General features: G+C 40.0%; 1 protein-coding gene across 1 annotated transcript in view; it reads right to left on the minus strand.

Annotated features, from left to right (window-relative positions):
* pappab (pregnancy-associated plasma protein A, pappalysin 1b) overlaps positions 1-20,694 on the minus strand; it is a gene marked incomplete at both ends in the record, with an annotated part of 56,945 nt that overhangs the window by 19,980 nt on the left and 16,271 nt on the right. The window contains 8 exons of the mRNA XM_079451352.1: positions 98-311; positions 961-1,096; positions 1,475-1,582; positions 5,402-5,598; positions 7,542-7,633; positions 7,813-7,941; positions 15,916-16,417; positions 20,200-20,321. Coding sequence (XP_079307478.1) covers positions 98-311; positions 961-1,096; positions 1,475-1,582; positions 5,402-5,598; positions 7,542-7,633; positions 7,813-7,941; positions 15,916-16,417; positions 20,200-20,321 — 1,500 coding nt within the window. The remainder of the gene's footprint in view (positions 1-97; positions 312-960; positions 1,097-1,474; positions 1,583-5,401; positions 5,599-7,541; positions 7,634-7,812; positions 7,942-15,915; positions 16,418-20,199; positions 20,322-20,694) is intronic.

Genomic DNA, 20,694 nt, shown 5'->3' on the forward strand with positions numbered 1-20,694 from the left:
CTTCGACATCACTTACATGAGATATCTTGAAAAAGTCCAAAGATTACATTTTATGATATCAGGATTGACATTCAGGTCTTAAGATTGGTCTTCTCACCTTTGGCCCATGGGGTTGTAGATTTCATTGCTCTGACAGCCGCTGATAGTGATGGGGTCAAAATACTGGAAGGAGCGCAAGCCCACACCTGAGATGGCCACCAGAGGAGAGCCGAAGCTCACTATTATGGCCTTGGTGCGGTAGAAGGCCGCGCTCAGGTCATGACTCACGGGAATCACCAGCGGATTGTTCCGGCAACTCAGCCTCCAGTCCCCTAAAACCATCCGATCATTACACAACAAAAATAACTGCAGGCAACGACAGCGTGGATTCCAAGTACAGCATTTGCTTTATGCATCAGAATTTTAAATGGCTTAAATTAGGATCTTCTTAAACTAAAAATAGCACAAGTTTGGCTTTAGATTTGTGGTTCTCATTCATCTTCTGGATTCTTTTGTGAAGAAAATTACATTCATTCATGTGTCCCAAAAGAGAATTTTGGGTGAACTGTTCCGTTCAATCAGAGATGCCCAAACTAGGGCCCAGGGGCCAAAGATGGCCCGTGATGATCATTCATTAAAAGATTTGGGGGGTTAAAATGTTAATGTCAATTTAATTCAGACATTTCTGACACTTGCGTATATGTATAATCTATCTAATGTATTTTAAAGTGTAGTACCGTGTACTTAGTGACACAATGAACATGTAATAATGAAGATATTTATAACCCACAATATAATACGGTTCGGTCTAATTTAACATTTACTTTCATGCAACGGATTCATTTTTGGCCAGTCAAAGGAAAAGGTTTGGGCATCTCAGCTTGAAATCTAGATCTGGACTACACAATAAACACAAAATGGGCTATTCCAAAAGTATTGTAAAAATAGCAAAATGCATCGATGGGATGTGTTCAGACTAACCAAGAGAGTGGGTTTGCTCTTTGGTGTCCACCAGCTGAACGGTGATGTTGTGCTGTCTCTGGTCGATATCAGCTGTCCCATCAGCAGCCAGGTGGATGATGACAGCGGCAGCTACCATAGGATGGGCGTAATAGGCCTAGTAAGAAACAAAAACAATTTCAGTGACTTTTAGTTAAGACTTTACAGAGCAGCAAACCCCAACACTTAACCATGCAACCAGGCGATGTGATGTTTTCCATTGACAAGTGATAAACATGAGATTTCTGTTTCTCTATTTCATGTTCTATGCACAGCTATGCTGAGAAACATTCTGGATGAACAGGGAATAGAAACAGAAAGCAGGTTCTTGAGAAAATGTTACCCAGTGCTAGTCATGTTTGGTAAGGACCCAGATTTTTTAAACCTTGCTATAAACAAGAACATTGTTTCAGGATCCAAACCACAAAATCACACAAATATACTGTAACATAGCAGTGTAAAACCCAGTCCCAAACATGGCATGTCCATCTCTTACCTTTAGCCAATAATGTGAAGACCAGCTGTCATGTGGAGACTCCTCACAAGGAAACCAAGCGTACTGAGAAACGCCGTGCGACAGATCAAACACCTTCGATTGACAGCTCTGAGTGAACATACACAAACAGTAAGACAATTTTAATAACTTCAGACAGTTTGAAAACATCAGAATTAAATGTGACTGGAGCCAAACGGCTAAATACGGCCACTGCTTTGCAGAACAAACATAAAACTCTTCCTTCGCTTTCTGATGGAAACCGGTATAACAGCAAATCCTTCAAATGGATTGTAAAAAACTAAAGGCACTAAACGAAAGTAATGAGGAGGTTGCCAATGTGAAATCTGCTATCAATAGGTAATTTAGACCATCTGGAAGCGCACAATTAGCCTCCAAGTGGCCGGGTTAAAGTGCCACTCCAGATCAGCCTGAAAGCCAACGAAATCTGGCCGAGCAGGAGAACTGACCTACTCTCTTCTCGAGAGCGAACCGCAGCGGGATCAGAACTGGCCCGTCCTCTGGAGACTGTTGAGTGCACTGTTTCCGAGTTACACACGGACAAAGAAAGAGATTGACTCTCTGTGCGAGTGTGAACTCAACCAATCGTTCAAGCCTTTGGGGAGGGTCAGCTTGGAGCGAAATGAAAGCACGTGGACGGTGGTTTTTTTCTGAACTCATCTCGCCGGAGAAAAAGCTCAAAACATAGGTACCTTAATCATGCAGGGAAAAACTACAGTAAATCGATACTTTTCAATAAAAAAATGTCTTTGTTAAACACGTAAAGTCCATATTTAGAAGACAAAAAGCGTCTATACTTCATCTAAAAGCTTTTTTTACATAGCTCGTTTAAAATAATGCTGACCTAAATGCCTTCCTAGACTCCTTTTAATTTAATTGGACTTCTAACTCCGAGTCCAAGTCTCCCAAACTTGATTCAATGCGAACTGCATGCAATGTATTTCATTACGCCGTGGAGTGATCTGACAGGGGCCCTCGCTTTGAACCCCCTGAACCTGACTGTGGGGTGACGATGTTGCAACGCTAGGTGACACTGCAGAGCCGCATGCTACCTAACAGGATGAAGGACACTAATGATGTGTTTGTGTGTGCGTGACGGCAGCTCGGGGCAGTGATGGAAGTGGTTAGTTTATGAACCACCTCTGCACGACGGACGTCACTTATTTAGCTGGGAGCACGCAGTTTTCTGCTCGGTCAGTGCAAGTGTGCTTGTAGCTGTCTGGCCTTTATATTGACCCGATTTCTGCTCGAGACACTTAAATCATGGTTTAACCTCCAGAGTTTAAACTTCATGCACTGACTACAAATGAAGTCAATGAAATACATCATCAAAACAAGCACTGATGAGAACATACATTTGCAATATCTGTTCATAATATTCTGCCCAATCTGTCCTTATTGAATTAATGGAGTAGTTGTCAGAACTCAAAAGAAGATGTTTTGAAGAATGTTGGTTAGAATAGAAGTGAATGGGGACCAACGGTTGGTTTCTTCAAAACAGCTTCTTTTGTGTTATGCAGAAGAAAGAAAGTCATACAGATTTAAAATGACAAGGCGGTGAGTAAATGATGACAGAATTTTCATTTTCTGGTGAACTATTCCTGAAGATTATTGAGTTTGTGTCTCTATTGCAGTTCATCAAACAAGTTTAATTCTGTCATTAATTCACCCTCAAAAAAAGATGATATTTTAAGAAATGTCTCAGTGCTTTTGTGACTGTACAAAGGAAGTCAATGGGGTCCAATGTTGTTTGGTTACCAACATTCATCAAAATATCTTCTTTTGTGTTCTGCCAAAGAAAGAAAGTCATGCAGGTTTCAAGTGACACGAGGGTGAATAAATGATGAAAGAATTTTCATTTTTGGGTGAACTATCCCTTTAATAAAATCCAGTTGGTTCATTTACTTAACTCAAAAAACATTGTTTCAGGTCTAAGGGCCCATATGTAAATAATCTTTCTGGACAGAAACTAGCATCTATCTTTGTTTAGAAGCGCAGACCCGTGAGTATAATGTTTTTATGGTCCGTCCAAATCCTACAATCCTGCAGTTCATAGATCTAGCGGTGATGTAATATTACATGATTTAGATTCAGAGACTGGCAATTCACTTCATTCACTACTCCAAGACTTCCCCGCAGGGAGAGAGAGCTGACTGCCGCTACGGGGATTCATAACATCTTTTTCATCCCTAAATGCCTTATAAAATTTGAATGAAATGGTTACAAAATTAGCCGCAAAGCTAGAGAATTCTGATGTAATGCTTAGGGGTGAGAATGAGAGAACTAGAGTGAGACAAAAGAGGAGATAAAAAATATTAGCTTCTGCCATCATCTGAGATAATCCCCCCGTGGCCCAGAATGCCACAGTAACCTCAGTGACATCATCGATTTGAGCGCACTACTGTGCACGAGCCCCGACGGTCAGTTCTGGATCTCAGTGCCAGGCGAAAGCTGAAGGTGGCATTAGTCAATCGGATAAAGCGCCAACATTGATCTCAAACAGTTTCACTTAAGCCCCAAGTCTGTTTCCAATGCAAAGACTGGAGAAAAACAACTAACACAGGGCCTTGATTTACTGTACATTCATGTAAAACCTGAAAGCAAAACGAATCCACGTAGAGGCATATTGGCAATCGCAGCGAGTAACTATTCAAAGCCATCGTATCCTACGTGCCACTGTTCGCATTGCAACCCACAATTTACGTTTTCTAGCAACAATGAGGTTTAGGCTCAACTGTGAAAAATGGCCGTTTCTCAGTGCCATAAATCCTTAGGATGCGCACAGCGTGATAGGAATAGTTCTGGGACATGATTAATTCAGGAGAGTTCACAATTTTGGGCACAGGAGACTCGCGGTCCACAAACATCACGGAACGGGGGAGAGGAGGAGCGGGGGCCGGCAAAACTGTAAAATTACAAATGTATCATGTTGGAATATCCAGGGAGTAAAACAACATGGGTTTTTTGAGATGTCTCTCAGAAAGCCAATTCTTTATTGTTTCCATGTGTGAATGGTGAGGGTAATGCCTCAAATCTGTCCCGAACGGAACCCGCTGAACACGTCCGATGCGAAAAACACATCGGTCCTGTTTAATAGTTGAGATTTCACATCGGAGACTTCTCTGTGAGCCAAACGTGTCACTCAGGGTCAAAAGCGCTCATGAAAAAGGATTTAGACTAAATCTATACACACACGGATCAGTATTGTCAATAATCGGGATTTTAATACATGCGATTATTACTATTGTGTTAATACTCATAATACACATTAAAATGCAAATCATTTAGTGTCAGTTTTTCAGCATAATGTAGTAGGTTGCAATTTTGATCCTGTGAACATTTTGCATATACGGCTGTTCAATCATTAATCTCATTAAGAATAAAAGTTTGTGTTTATAATATTATTTGTATGTGCACTGTGCATATTAATTTTGTATTTATAACACATACACATTTATATATAAGAAAATATAAATGTACGTTAATATTTAGTAAAAATTATATATAGTTATATACATGGAAATATTTTCTAAATACTTTATATACATGTGTGCATATGTGTTTATAAATACAAAATAAAGTATGCACAGTGTACAGATATATATATATATATAATATAACATATTACGTATAACACAAACTTTTGATGCGATTAATCACGAAAATGAAACTAAAATAAAGAGAGAATAGAAAAATGAAAGAGAGAGAAAACTTAAGATGAATTCGACAGATAGCATCAAGAAATCCAATGAAGTCATCAATGAAATCAAAAACATGGTGAGACAATATGTTATATATTACTCTTCGATGTATTATTGTATTGTTTTTATTTACTTGCCAAACCAACACAGAGGCTAGGCTGTATGTGCACAGGTATGCTCATGAACAAACTCCTGCATGCCATCTCACCTTCGTCACTGCAGGATATCCAACGGCCACCTCTGCAGGACAGTGGACCTTCTCCTCACCGGACACCTCCACCGCCGTTGCCCACTGATCCAGGAAGCCGCTCGGCGTGTAAAGCCCACAGTCCCGTACACTCGTTTCCCTCTCAAAGTCCTCGCACACACCATCACCGTCGTAATAGTAACACAAGCTGGGCTCATCTTCAGAGGAGGGACACAGAGATGAGATATGAGAGCAGCAACCACTGAGCTATGGAAATATTTCAAATGCTATTGTGCTGGGAGAAACAGAACAATTCACATTTGTAAGCGTAAATGGGGTGTTTTTTAACAACGCACAAAAGGTGGCTTATTTTGCTGAAATAACAAAATAGTAAAACAGGGTGTTTTCAAATCTGTGTAGTGAAGTATGGTGTATCCCAGTAAAACTGATTAAAAATACAGGTTCAGTAAAAATCCCTTACAGGAAAAGTATATGGGTCAAACCATTCCAGAGCTCAAATGCATTACTCTAAATACAATTTTCTTGTGTAATGGACTGAATCTATCGAATTAACCTCATAAAGCGTATATATCAATTTAGTTGAGAACAGTAGATTATATTCCATGTCATCAAAGTTATAGTCTCACATGTAACCGCTTCACGGCGTTATCGTAGGGTCTATCTTTCCTCAGGTTTTACTGGCATCATACAAGGACAGTCATAAATCATCATCCATGATGAAAGATTGATTATGACTGTACAATTTTTATCAGCACCACAGGCAGACAAACAGTAAACTGATCGTCCGAATTAAACTCATCCTGCCATTGACAGATGAAAAGGCTGTTTGCCTCCATCTTCTTTTTAATGGGGGGTTCAAAGGAAGGTTCTTCATTGTATGTCCTGATGTGTCCCATTCCTGTCTACGCCCGGACCCTGAGGTGTCAGCAAAACAGCCACGTGTAGCTGACGCTAAGGAAAAAACGTGTTTGACTGTGTACAGCACCTGTACAGACTGTCCTTTTTATCAACAGGGTGCCAATCAATGCTAACAGGAAACATATTTGCAAGACATGCGCTTATTCTTTTATTTCTGACAGTTTTTAAACAATATCGGCATGTGGTGCCTATATAAAATCGGAGCCATCCTCGTGCTCCACAGGAAGCTGGTGTGCGCAAAGGGCAGCAAGATCAAGGCTGCACCTTGTCGCATCACTTCCTGTACTGAAAACACGCTGCTTTTATTAATATCGAATTACTCCGTCCAGTTCTCGCTGGAAAATATCGGGGTAATGTAATCAGTGATCTTAGTTCCGCTTGATCAGAGGTTTGCTTTGGGACTCGTTCAACATAAATGCAAGTCGTACAAGAAAAGCACCACGGTGAGGTAAGACATATTTCAGTGTTGTAAATGGTACTGCTGTTTCGGGCTATGAAAGATTGAATCTGAAAGCGATACCGGGAGCGCAGACATCCAAGCGGAATGTGCTGAATATCGCCGGCCGTTATTTCTAAAGCAGTGAAGGATGAACTCATTGAACCTACACCAAAATAAAAAAAGAGGAACTGCCAATTAAGCCGGGTCGACGTTGTATTTCCAGAGGTGTTCTGGAGGTCAGAGCGAATGAATGTAGACCGACTTCAAAAGGCCTTCTTATCTGTTCTCTTCGGCTTCCCTCTTTTTTCCCCTCGTCTTTATACTCGGCCCCCGCTTACCGTCCACACGGTGCGAATAAAAGGTGATTGGTGCATTATCGCTAACAGGAAGAGGCGCGACAAAGGCCCGCTAGCGCTCGTTAGGCCGATTTTACAGCTCTACAGCAAAGAGTAAAGTCTTTTGTGAGGGGACTTAAACGCCCGTGAGAGGCTCCAATTATGCGGCTGATTGTTTTGACAGAACCGATTAGCTCGCAACTTAAAGCACTCCATTAACATCACAAGCGCCTAACAAGTTTCGGACAATAAAGAGACATGACAACGCTGACGACAGGCCCACACCGTGAAATTGATGGCCAGTCACCCGGCCGGAACAGACATCAATAGAACACAGACGTAATGAGCCATTCGGCTGAATGCGACTGAAGCAAAACATCAATCCGCTGCTATACTGTGTTCTGTTTAATTCACAGGAATATTTCTATCGGAGGTGACGGTCACGTACCGACGCAATTGAACGATGGCTCTTTCCTGCACTGGTTTGAGCAGCCGTCTCCGTTGACAAAGTTCATGTCGTCACATTGTTCTCCGAGATATCTGAAAGGCATTAAGGAGTTTTGGGGAAAACACTGAGAATGTAAGTATAATCTAGTATGATATTTTGCTTTGTAGATTGGATAAGGCAAGACAAAGATCAGTTCTAATACGTAACTGCACACATTCCAAACAATAAACATGTCAGTATGATTTGAATGCTGTATAGGGCGTCGTCTCACTTTTGGATGAGTCCATCCCCACAGTAAGGTGAACCCAGCTGGTGTGAGAGAGGAGGAGATGGTTCGCTTTCTGCTTGTCTAGACATTGTCAGAATGTTGTAGGTGTACGTCTCATCGGGCTTTACATGCCTGCAACACAAACACGGGAGAGTTGACGTAGTTCAAGAAGGTATTTTGAAGAACGTCGGTAATTTAACAACACTGGACCCCATTGACTTCCATTGACACAAAACCCAATGAGACATTTCTCACAATATATTTTTTTGTGTTTCACAGAACAGGTTTCGAACAACATGAGAGCATGATAACAATCTTTCTTTTAGAGTGAACTTTCCGTTTAAGCATGCCAGATGCTTTAAATAGGTTTTCGATTAATGCCAAATCTAAACAGATATTAACACTCCAAAATGCTGTTGAACAATTGATATTGACCTCTCAGATATTCGTCTGGTTTGTGTCCTGGACCTACAGTACTAGAAGTAAATGTGCAAACTTTCTCGATATTTTGATCAATGTTTAAAGTTATTTAAACACTGACGTTGTAACTTCTGTGTTACCTTTCCAAGCTATTCTACTCCAGTACTCTATAGCACTTCATAGTTGTTAGTGGTGGATTAAAGTTTACAGCTACCAGACTGAAAATTGTGTTATACTGAAAGTTTAGAGGACACTTGTACTGTTTTTCATTACACATGGTGCTAGGTTTTACCCTTTGCTTTCAAGTTTTGTTGTGCAAAACAAAATGCATTAGCACTTAGATGCCAATTAAGGATCCCTAGTGTAGCGTGACCCTACATAGAGTACAAAATGTGCTGTACACGCTTTGTGTCCCAGCATTTGTTATGACCGTAATACGACGCTTCAGGTACATAAATCTCAAGACTGTGAAAAGTACAGCTCTAGGCTCAGCAACAGGCACTACCCCTACACTGCAGTGCGGACCACCCTAACAGCACACGGTTTGTCACCGGGTTATGCCAATATCTAACCAATAAAAAGTGTTAATAGGGCTTGTCACCTTGACAACACAGTATTCAATCATCGTTTTTCCTGAAAAACAGCAAATCTGCACATACCAGGTTTCAAAAGGACAGCTACAAGATACATATTTAGCTATCATGAAATGTATTTGACCATTTTGAACCATAGGGTGGTCTGTGAAAGGTTTTCCAAAGTCAAGTTTGCTAACCTCTGACCTTGCAAATTCCTCTTAGGTGACCAATAGTTGATCGATATTTGGCCCAGCCAATAATATCTTCATAAAAAGCTTTTCTATAGCTTCAGAATATGCTTTCTTGTTCTTCATCTTTATAAATAACCTCTTCCTACTATCATTCCCGCTACTTACAGAGCTGTGGTTAACAAAAACATTTGAAGAAGCCCTTAAACCTCTGTCGGCACATACGCTCTTCAGATCCTTTCCACAGGTGTGACTTTCCGCCTGAATAAACAGTTCTTGCAGCGTGCCTCACAGCTGGTTCAGGTATATTCGTCTCGATTAGCTGCGAACCCGACGGAGTTCTCCAGCTTCAGACTTCCCAAACAGTCAAATATGGGTCAGAGAGCCGCAGTCGTGTGAGAACTACAGAGCTCCGCTTCTCTGGAGTCTGAGCCAACCCCGAAGGCAAAAGCTGGAAGACGTTGGCCCGCGATGCGGTCTTGTGGCTGTGTTTTTCTAAGACATGTTTGTTGTGGAGAGGCACAGCAAAGCTAAATGAGTACTCCTGCTATCCTTAACAGCCACAGTGACTCCTGAGGTAGACCGTTGGCTGCGCTTACACAGAGAGGAAGGAATATTTTGCCTGTTAAGTCGAGCGAGTATCAATTTAGCCATCAATGTCTTGCGGTCACATTACGAATTTGTGGTACGGATGTTTGTTTGTGAAATCGTAATTATTTATTTGAGCAACTGGAGCTTTGTGCATGACTAAAAAGGCTCGGGTCAGATGGTTCTTATAAATAAACTTTGAGATATGAAAACTTTGACCAGGACAACAAATTTTGATGTTCTATATGAAGTTTATTTCGCTTTGGATAAACAACCACTTAACTCAAATTCAATTTCCTGTAAAATATTTACAATATACTAAAAAGTTCAGGATCACATAAAAATAAAAATAAAAAATGATGTGCGCACAAGAATGCTCAAAGCTCCAAAGTTCTCTTAAAAACTGCAATCGTCTTGAGAAATAGGTTGTACAGTAAAAATGGTCTTTTAAAAAAAAATTGGTTTTACTTAACAGAGATGTCAATTTACAAAAGTTGGGTGTAAAATAACATGAAAATTGTGTAATTCTTACTTTATAAAAATTTTGTTTTTACATTTTTATATGGCCACCCGGCCTACTGTTTATTTACGGGTATTTTTTTACAGCGCTTGATTTGTTTATCACCGAGTGTTTTCATCTGCTTATAAATCTGTCCCAGCAACTACAGATCAAATGTTCAATACATTTTAGCATCACACAAGATTAAATAGTCACAAATTACTGTCTGTCTCTTTAAATGAAAGCTTTTTCATTTGACACCCATTAACCATCAACACTAACACATTAACCTCAATGCTAACAATCAATGAAAACATAAAAGCCAGACGGGCTGTAAACGTCACCACATAATAAGATACTTTGCCCTGACAAAGTAAGGACGCACAGTACATAAACCCAGGAAATTAAGAAGTCTTGAAGTGTCATGGTCACATACACACAACAATTCCTAGAAAAACTAATAGCAGAGAGAAAAAAAGGAACATGTATGCCGAACGCAAACACTGACATCTGTCAGCCCACCTTCCTGTGTTTGGTTTTTGAGACGATAACAATATTTTTCAAGCCTCCCTGTTGGAATTTGTGGTAGCTCATGACATCGCTTTTCCCGAGCGGCATACACTGCGGTAGGCTACTGTGGGAAAACACTGCAGGCACCGGTCTTTCACTCTTATTAGCTCATGAAACCAATATGGTGAGAGCGACGACAGTGACAGGGTACAGGAAGAAGCTTGGCAACGAAACAAGAAGGTAGTCAGACACTAAAGCAGCCAAAACCTCAGACCAGTTTTGCTAAATCGGTTTGTTTCCGTCAACGCTCGCAGGGCTTTATCACAAGCTTCTGTTGCAATTTTCGTTTCCTTCCCACATTCCCTAAAAACACTGGTGTTTTCCTCCCTCCGTCTGACCCTTCTAGTTCTAGTCAGGTCTGTGCGAGATTAAAAACAGATGACTCTACCTCACTGGTACCCAAATTCCAGCGAAACTTGTCCCTGCCCCCAATTTTTTACATTTCTAAATGGGCAATTTACATTTGAGGATTCTGGAGAATTCGAGAATTTCGCAGATGTTTTTCTTTTGCACGCATATCAAATCTATACACATTTGTAAAGATATTTATAGTGAGAGAAGTTTAACACCATTATTGGGCAAAATAATAGAAAATTAGTTCAATGCGGTCTGTGCAATGTTGTCTGATCTTTAACCCAGCTGAACTTAAAAACAAACAATCCAGACGAAAGAAGTACACAAACCTTTTCTGTATGTGACTGAGCTCTACAGTCATCTGGTATCAGACCTCTCTTTCAAACCAGATGCTGGAAAAGTCTTATTATAGCATTCTGTGAATATCTTTAAAAGAAATCAAAGAAATGCATCTCCACTGTGCAGCTGCCGTCTGCTCGAAGCATTTAAGAGGAGAAAGACGACGGCAGACCTGAAAGCTTCATTTCATCCAACGAGTGGAAATAATTTGTCGTTTGAAATCAAAATCATAGTTCATGTCATCAAGCAAAACGACTAGACACAACAACACGACCCCGCTCGTAGAATTTACCAAACCACAGATGTTTGGTCCGACCCCAACTCAACCCGATACATCAAGCGCTGCTCGCCATACGCTTTGTGAAATAGGCAGAAACACGCTGCAGAATTAAACCTGGTCTAAATGCTAGCCTGTGTGTTAACATAACATAACATAACATAACATAACATAACATAACATAACATAACATAACATAACATAACATAACATAACATAACATAACATATAACATAACATAACATAACATAACATATAACATAACATATAACATAACATATAACATAACATATAACATAACATATAACATAACATATAACATAACATATAACATAACATATAACATATAACATAACATATAACATAACATATAACATAACATATAACATAACATATAACATAACATATAACATAACATAACATATAACATAACATATAACATAACATATAACATAACATATAACATAACATATAACATAACATATAACATAACATAACATATAACATAACATATAACATAACATAACATAACATAACATAACATAACATAACATATAACATAACATATAACATAACATAACATAACATAACATATAACATAACATAACATAACATAACATAACATAACATAACATAACATAACATAACATAACATAACATAACATAACATAACATAGTCATGATCCTGCCTCTCCTTGTCGTGGTTTTTGAGTCTTGTGGCAGGATCATGTCAGTCCCATGTGTTTTGTGTGGAGAAAGAGCATTGTTTTGGTTTAAGAAGCCATGCTCTCTCTCCAGTGTCGCGTCCTTTAGTCCCACCCCCTTGTTTCCCCGGTTAGCGGTCCATTAGTGTTAGTCTTGTCTCCAGCCCTGATCCATCCTTCCCTTAGTGTTTCAGTCCCCTCACCTGCCTCGTGCAATCCTCCTGTTAGCTTTCCCTTAGTGTTTCATCCTTGTCACCTGTGGCCACTCTCCCTGTGTCATCAGTCCTTGTTAGTGTTTTCCCTTTATCAAGCCCCAGTTTTCCCTCTGTCCCTTGTCGGTTCGTTGTCATCTTGTCATTATCGTACCTCCTCACGTCACCTTGTTGGATTATTCCTGTCTATGGATTATCGTGTTTGTTCCTGTTCCTGTTCTAAGTTTGTGGATTTTGTTGATTTATTATTCAAAGGACTTTGTTTGTTTTGTTCCCCATGTGGGAAGTTTTAGTTTACACTTTTGTCTTGTTTTAGATCATGTTTTCCCCATCGAGGGTCTTTTGTTTAAATAAAGTTTTTGTTATTTAACTCTGCTGCCTGCGTTTGGGTTCTGTCCACACACCGTGACAAACATAACATAACATAACAACAATAACATAACATATAACAAAACCAAAAACCCATTATAAAAAGTGTCAGATAGAGCTTGATAGAAACTGCAATTGCAAAAAAAACAAGGAAGGTGCAACAGTAAAATGACCCTAAAATAGTGCAGATATTTAGAAAAAGTTTAGGTTCTCCTGTCCTCCTCGTACTGTAGCACTTTTGCTGTTTAAAACTTGTTTAAAACTGTCGACCAAAGCAAGGGCTGATCCAAGAACAGTACGGGCTTTTTCAACACTGACACATTTTCTCACCAATGGTAAACGCAGCTGTGAAGCTTTAACGTATAAAGCAAACCTTTTCAATTTAAAACCGCACAATCTATCTGAGCAGATGAAGCTGTTAGCGGATGAATCTCGACATGCCGCTAACACAACTTGGAATGGCGCTACTAGAAACTAAACACGGCTTTAATGTATGTTTGGATTTGTCTTCTAATTAGCACTTTTAGACTCTGCAAATATGTGCTTGGACTCTTTTTCATTCTAAAAGAGATGAATTGCATGAATTTTAGAAACCCACACATTCATTCTTGAACATATGGCTACAGCAGCTCTCATTGTGTTTACTTTCCAACATCTCGGAAACAGAAAAGACTTCCTCCACAGGCCACTGTGAGGACAGAGGAGTTCAGTGGGTTCACATGGGGCCCTGTTTATATCTAGTCAATTTTTTCGTGAAAGCTAATGCACAGCGTTTGGCAGCCTACCGACTGAGGTGTAGCCGCTCGATCTTGGAGGGCCCACCATTCAGAAGCTGTGGAAACAAAAGCCCAACCCAAATAGCATACAAAAGGAAACTGAGACAATGCCTGTCTTCTAAATGACTAAAGTCTTCATTTACGGTGTGCACTGTTAATAAGAGATACATTTGGCCATAAGAAAATAATGGATGATCAATACAGCAAAAATGTTCCATGGTCTTTTAAGAGGGCCTTGAACCTGGATCTTTATTCTTTACATTTCATGGGTGTCACAGCTCAATAAAGAAAAACTTAAATGAAATAACCAGAAAGCACTGCAGGGGTTGACAACTGTAACTGACCAAAACGCGCATTCCAAAAACGTATTTTTACTCTAATCAAACTAGAGATGTATATCAATAGCCTTCCATCTGACTTCAAGTGTCAACGATCAAACTCTATGATGGATTTTGTCAATTAGTGCTTTGGGAAGCAAAGATATATTCACTCTGTCGCTCGAGTCAAATAATAAAAAGGATAATAACAAAAAGTTTTAAAAGGGATTTTCACTATTATTCAAAACAGGGTAAGTTAAACGAGACAATAAAAACAACTTGAACTCTGAATCAAAACCTCTCCCTTTCTGTTAAAAAATTACTTGATTTTAAAGAGTCAACAAATTTGCAACAACTGAATGTAACCTTTAAGTCAAACATAGCATTCATTTGCATTTATGTATTAAACGTACATGTAAAATAAGCATATACATTAGGGATGCACCAAAATTTTGCTCGTTGACCCGTGTGCCTTTTCAAGCTGAGCTCAAACCCTGAAGTGAAACGCAACAGACTATTTACATATACAGTAGATGTAAATGATGATCAGCAGAATGATCTGTCAGTAACTGATGATGTTGCTTCAGTAGCTCATGTGGCAGGTGCTGACATCACTAAATCACATTTTAAACTGTTACTGTTTCCGGTTTTTGGCCAAGTACATCCTGGATTTTCAGTATCGGTTTCGGCACAGAATTTTCATGTCACTTGACTTCTTTTTTGACAAGAAAAAGTTGACAATGGCTCAGAGACACAGGCTTTATAGGCAACGTAACGGAAGTCTATTTGAATTATAAACAGAAAGCGTCTTTGCAATAACCAACCAACCACAGGTCTCTGTCATGGGTTATCTGTTTAAAAGGTGCTTGACGTAGGTCTTTTGTTTTCAGAAATGTTGAACCTTTTTCAACCTCAAGAAACGCTCTGAGCTGCAGAAAAATACATTGGCGCTGGAATATAAAAAAGCGCACAGGACTTTTTTTAAAACACGGAAAAACAGACGCTATCAGAAATAGGTCAAGTGTGAACACGGCCTTAAGAGTCACAATGGTTACAAACTGTCATTTACTCAAAATAAACTAAATGAAAGATTGACTAATGGCATGGTTTATTTATTTTAAAAAACATGCTCTTCGATACCGTGATAATACTGCTACCGTGAATTATTTTGGCCATGATAACCGTGTAGTTCAAAACTGATATTGTGACAACCCTTATATACTGTATATAAACCAACATCGTCTTGTCTTTCACCCGAATCACAACAACATGAAAACACTCTTCCCTTTCCATACACTGTGTCCAGTGGTTCTCGGAAGATGTGGAATCTTAACGAGAAAAAGCAGAACTAATTCTCAACATTCTAAAGCGCAGAGAGGGGTTATCCCATGGCCACAAATTAGGAACACTTTTGAAAGAATCATCTTTCTGACAGAACCGTTCTGACTTCTGAGATCACTGAGCTACCTGCTTTACATCCATCCATCCATCCATCCATCCATCTTATGCTTGTCCTGTCATCCAATACATGTACGGTCTCTTCAATAGGCCTCCCACTGTTTTGTGACTACTCAAAATTTATGAGCATCCCATGAAGTTAAACAGCCTGAGAGCCTTTCAACATGTATCTCTCAGATGACAACGACCTGGCTGTGAAATTCTTTGAATTGACCCCAACCCCGAGTCGAAGGAGTAAAGGGTCTTAAGACCTCACACATTGTACCAAAGACATGTACACTGTGCCAAACAACATCCACAAACAGCAGAAATTGTATGAGAGAACGACCTCGAAAACCTAAAAATGAATACTAAGAATGGGTAACAACAATGATTCCCCTGTGGTTACACATTTGAAACTAAAGGCTTGATTTCCACCACAAACCATTAAAAACAAAAGACCAGTGTTTTTAATCCTTACCTGTCCACGTATCTCAGAATGGGTTCTTGGAGGATCAGGCCATGAGGCGAGTGTGTGAACGACGGCTGACGAATCAGCCGATAGCGTAGAGGATGACACTTCTGACACAGAGGGCAGTCCGGCTTTGACGCCAGCAACGTGGCATCGATTTCCAGGTGCTGTTCCATGGTGAAGAACTGCACCCCGTACACCTCCTCCTCCACGTCCAGCTTGAGCGTTAACGGAGTGTCGCAGAACACGTACTGTGGTCCCAGTGAGACATTGTTACCGATGAGTGTCAAAAGAAGGATGTCTTGGATCGCGGGAAGCCCACTCTCCTCTGGAGAACAGAAGGTGACCCAAATGGTGAGGGAGTCAGGAACCATCGGATAGGCAAACTCGAGCTGGAGCATGCAGCCCTGGGGTGGGCAAGACGCGGAGCCAACGCTGCTGGGGTCTAGACCTGCATTGGGGCTCCACGTGCGGACGCTCGGTTCACAGGCCTGCTCAACATCTGGTGGACCTGAGGAAGATGGTAAATTAGAGTTTTGATTATTCCAGCTTGACTGAACCGGATTGATTACCGCAGATGTTTTTCAGTTCAAGTAAACTTATGTCTGCTAACTATTCTATGCTATCATACAGAACATGAGAAATGTAACCTGTGACAAGACCTTGCTACCACAATGCGAGGACAATAACTACATCAATAACTATTAGGTAGGTCTCAATATACAGGTTTTGACAATAACCATTATATCAAAAATCATGATTATCAATATTGTGTTAATACTACACATCCAATAATATCATAAACACATTTTTTCCAACAGCTAAAACCTGCCAGCCAATCAAATCAATTAGAATTGAGTTGCTCTATCATTTAAAAGGTGATACACGCTTTGCGAGTCAACGTCAGTGACAGGTTAATGTCAGTTGGCGTAAATTGTAATTGTAGGCTATATAGTTATCGTTGTGGTGTGAACTGGCCTTAATAATGCTAGTGATGCTCGCCTTAGCAATCACCACTACATATTTACAGATAAACCTGAATCGAACCTGAGCAATATAAATAGGATTGAAGTGTCACATTAGGCCCTAGAATTAGTAAATGACATCTGAAATACAAATTATTTCTAAGAGGGCTAAATGATGTCCTTCAGTTTTTTTTTGTTTTTTCTTTTAAGATGTCAAGAGGTCATTCTACCGTCAAGAGGTCATTGAGGCGCTGAAGGGGGAGCAGCCTATAGCGGTTCTGTATTTGCCAGCGAGGCCCCATTAAAGCAGCAAAGAAACTGAGATTTAATGAGACAAACATTAGTGAGTAATAACTAAAGATTCGTAACTTCTGTAACTCTATTGCTACCTCTGTTTGAAAATAAAACTGCAGCTACTTTATGCACTTATCTTTACGTTTGTTGAAGTCAAATGGCGTCAAGCAGCCAATTTCAGCAATAATAATAGTAATAATAATAAAAGATAAATCATAAATATTATAAACGTAATAAATCATTATTATACAGTAAACTGTTTTTATCACTTTTCTTTTGTCATGTTTAACAAAACAACCGTTATAGATTGCTTTGATTCAGGCAACAAAGTCAACCCAATCTGTTCGCATAATCATTTAAATGACCTGACCTTTAAATGATGAAAAGTTTTCTTAGAATTAATTTCCATTTAGGTGTTAATGAAGTCATTTCCCCTTCATAAAAAGTTCACAGGTGTCTTAACCAGAGGTGTTGTTCATCACATTTACTACTCTATGGACATATTCCAACGCAAATGGAAAAATAGGAAGAAATAAATGCAGCTTGAAAGGAAATTTAGAGAAGTTGAAAAGACGTTGACAAACACATTTCTAATTGTGACTTCGGTGTCCAAATACTTTTTGGGGTCACTGTAACTGCACTTAAGTAATGACATTTGATCTGACAGGTTAGATGACAAATGGAACAGAATGTGTGGAAAAACCTGCCTTGGCGTTTACTTTGGTTGACCTCAGTCAAGCATCATTTGTAGTCTGACTGCAAGTAGCATGACAAATGGAAAGAAAATGCAGGGAAAATTTGGTTATGTTTATTTGGTTGACCTCAGCCAAACATCTAGGTAACCTCTTCACAAGTCTGATTAGCTGCGCAGAGTTGGATATCACCGTTGGTCTGCAGCGGGTATTTGCTGCTCAATCAGAGGGCCAAAATAAACTGGGATGTTCTGAGACTGGATGCTTTTCACTATATCAAATGCACAAATCTTTGCAGAATGTCTCCTACGGAGGTCCCCCATGTACATCAGTTGCTGACTGAGAATATTAGGAGAAATATAGGATGGAGAGAGGGGTAACGGGACTGGACTAATCATGCAAAAAAGACCATTCTCCTTTACATTTACTCACCCTCATGTCATTTAAAACCTGTATGACTTTCTTGCTCGTGCAGAACGTGGGTAACCAAACAACATTGACCCTCATACTACTCATGTACTGGTAGTACATGAAAATGTCAGGTTTTTGGCTGAACTGGATTTGCTCAAACTAAACAGATAGAAGGATTTCATATTTAGGTGAACTTGTCCAAGTTAAAATAAACTAAAAGCCAAAAACCAAATATGATTTGACACGTAAAAGTGCACCAAAACTTTAGATACTTCTGCCAGCTTCTCTCCTCTCAATAGTCCCTTACAAGTTTTGTTCTGGCGAGTAAAACTCAACGTCTGGCATCGGACAGACTGTTGAGGTGGACAGAGATGCAAGCCATTCCTGACGTTCCTGGTTTTATGTCTCGCAATTCTTCATGTTTTCAATCAACTTTGGCATCCTTCTCGTGAACACGAGTGACCACAGAGTAATTTGCATGGCAAACCGAGTTAACTTTGCGCATCGTTCTCGCGTCCACATATTTGTTCCTCGAATTCCGGCAACAAGATAATGGCACCGCTGCCATATAGCTAATTCCGACATATCCAAAAAGTCAAATAAGGACACCGTGGAGCGAGGTTGGCCAAGTTTAACGGAGACAATTGAGGACAGAGGGCACGCATTAGAGTTGTGGCTGCTGCAGGCAGGTGATTTTCTGAGGCCGGATAAAGGCAGTGGTTCAACCCAGCTGCAGGTTGTCAAAGTCAGGTTTTGTATCCGATTGTAAACAGTGGAAAGATGGCCTGGGCAGTGGATTTACACCAGGGAAGCCATCCAAGTGCAAAGCATAGTTAAAACTTTGTGGCCATGGCAAGACTGGGTATGCCTCTCTCAGCTGACTTGTGTGTAGCCTCCGCTGGGCCAACTTGGCTTTGGGGGACACAAGCGTGCGCTTGTGGCCTTACCCACCTGAGTCACTCCGTCTGACTCACCCTTTTTATGACCGACCCAAATGAAGTGATTAAGTAATTAAACAAAAAAGAGCCAGTCTTTGGAATGTTGGTCTGTGATGTTGTTTTCAACATTTCGATTTGGGCATGTGTCATGTGAGGTAAGTTTAGGATGCTGCTTCTCATTTAATAAAATAAATAAACCGCAAGCTGTTGTTTTAGATGGGATTCTTTGTATAGTCCGAAGTTTGCCGGTGTTCTGCGATACCGGATCAAGGGTCGACCTATGAAGGCAGCGCCACTGATACAGTACAGGAAAACATGACTCACTCCCCGTGGTAAGAAACATCCACTTATGCGCACAAAGCTCTATGGACCAATTCCTCCATATGTCCACATTTTTCAAACCTTAAAATAAACACATGAGAAAAATCACAATTTATGACAACCCCTATGACTAGATTTTTCCGCACGTTTCGGTTCGTCTCCTCCTAGATTGCTTGGCTATTCCGCCAATATTGGCCTCACTTGGCAACCTGTGTTGGGTGCAATGCTTTAATCATTTATCCGCCTCAATAAAACCACACATTAATGGTTTTGAAAGGCACTCACCAATTAAACACAATTTCCAAGTGTCAACAGAAACAGGTCTCTTACGCCGTGCCAAAGCAGTCAGCTCGAATCCAAACAGGAAAACTCTTAAAACGATTCAAGCGGGCCTCTGCGTACGCAATGAGATGGTGTAATGCGATCGTAATTTTTAATGGTGTTATAGTTTTGTTCGTTCGTCTACAGAATTCCCTGTAATAACATCTAAGATAGCTGACAGAGGTAAATCAATAAAGAGTCAGGTCGTTTAAAAGTATCTTTGATTTTTCTGGAATGGTCGGGCTGTTCTTAAAAACGCTGACCTCAAAAGCACACCATGTACCGCATAATTGCACCTATGGCAGGGTTAGTGGATAATCATTGAATTTGAAATGTCTGTTCAGATTGTACCTTCTGCCTCACGGGGGCTCCAGTGGCCAGAGGGGGCGCAGGGTCGGGGCGAGGATGAGTTGGACGCAAACTGCAAGAGCACGCCAACCTCTGTACATCTGTCACAAACTGATCCCACTTCTCTAGGAAATCAACACACAGCCAAGGTAGCAACTTAGAAACACCATGAACATTTTAAGTTGAAAGTTTTGATGAGCAATGACATTTTCAGTCAAAACCTGAAATGTAAATTCTCAGAGAATTGATTTATTACCAATATATTAAATCATCTGTTCACTAAACCTCTGATGATAAGAGTCCAGACATCAATTAAGTATCAGTCTACGCACAAGTTGTCAATTTTATAAAAAGGGAAAAATGAATGAGCAGGGGTATTAAAACCACTACATTTATTGACAGTCAGTATGGTGAAAACCTTCGGTAAAAGACTTTTCATGTTAATGTTGACATTTGCATGGAATTGGCCAAAACAAGCCCTCAAGATTTCCCTCACAG

This window comes from Barbatula barbatula (genome assembly GCF_947034865.1).
Source record: "Barbatula barbatula genome assembly, chromosome: 2".
NCBI classification, from domain to species: Eukaryota; Metazoa; Chordata; class Actinopteri; order Cypriniformes; family Nemacheilidae; genus Barbatula; species Barbatula barbatula.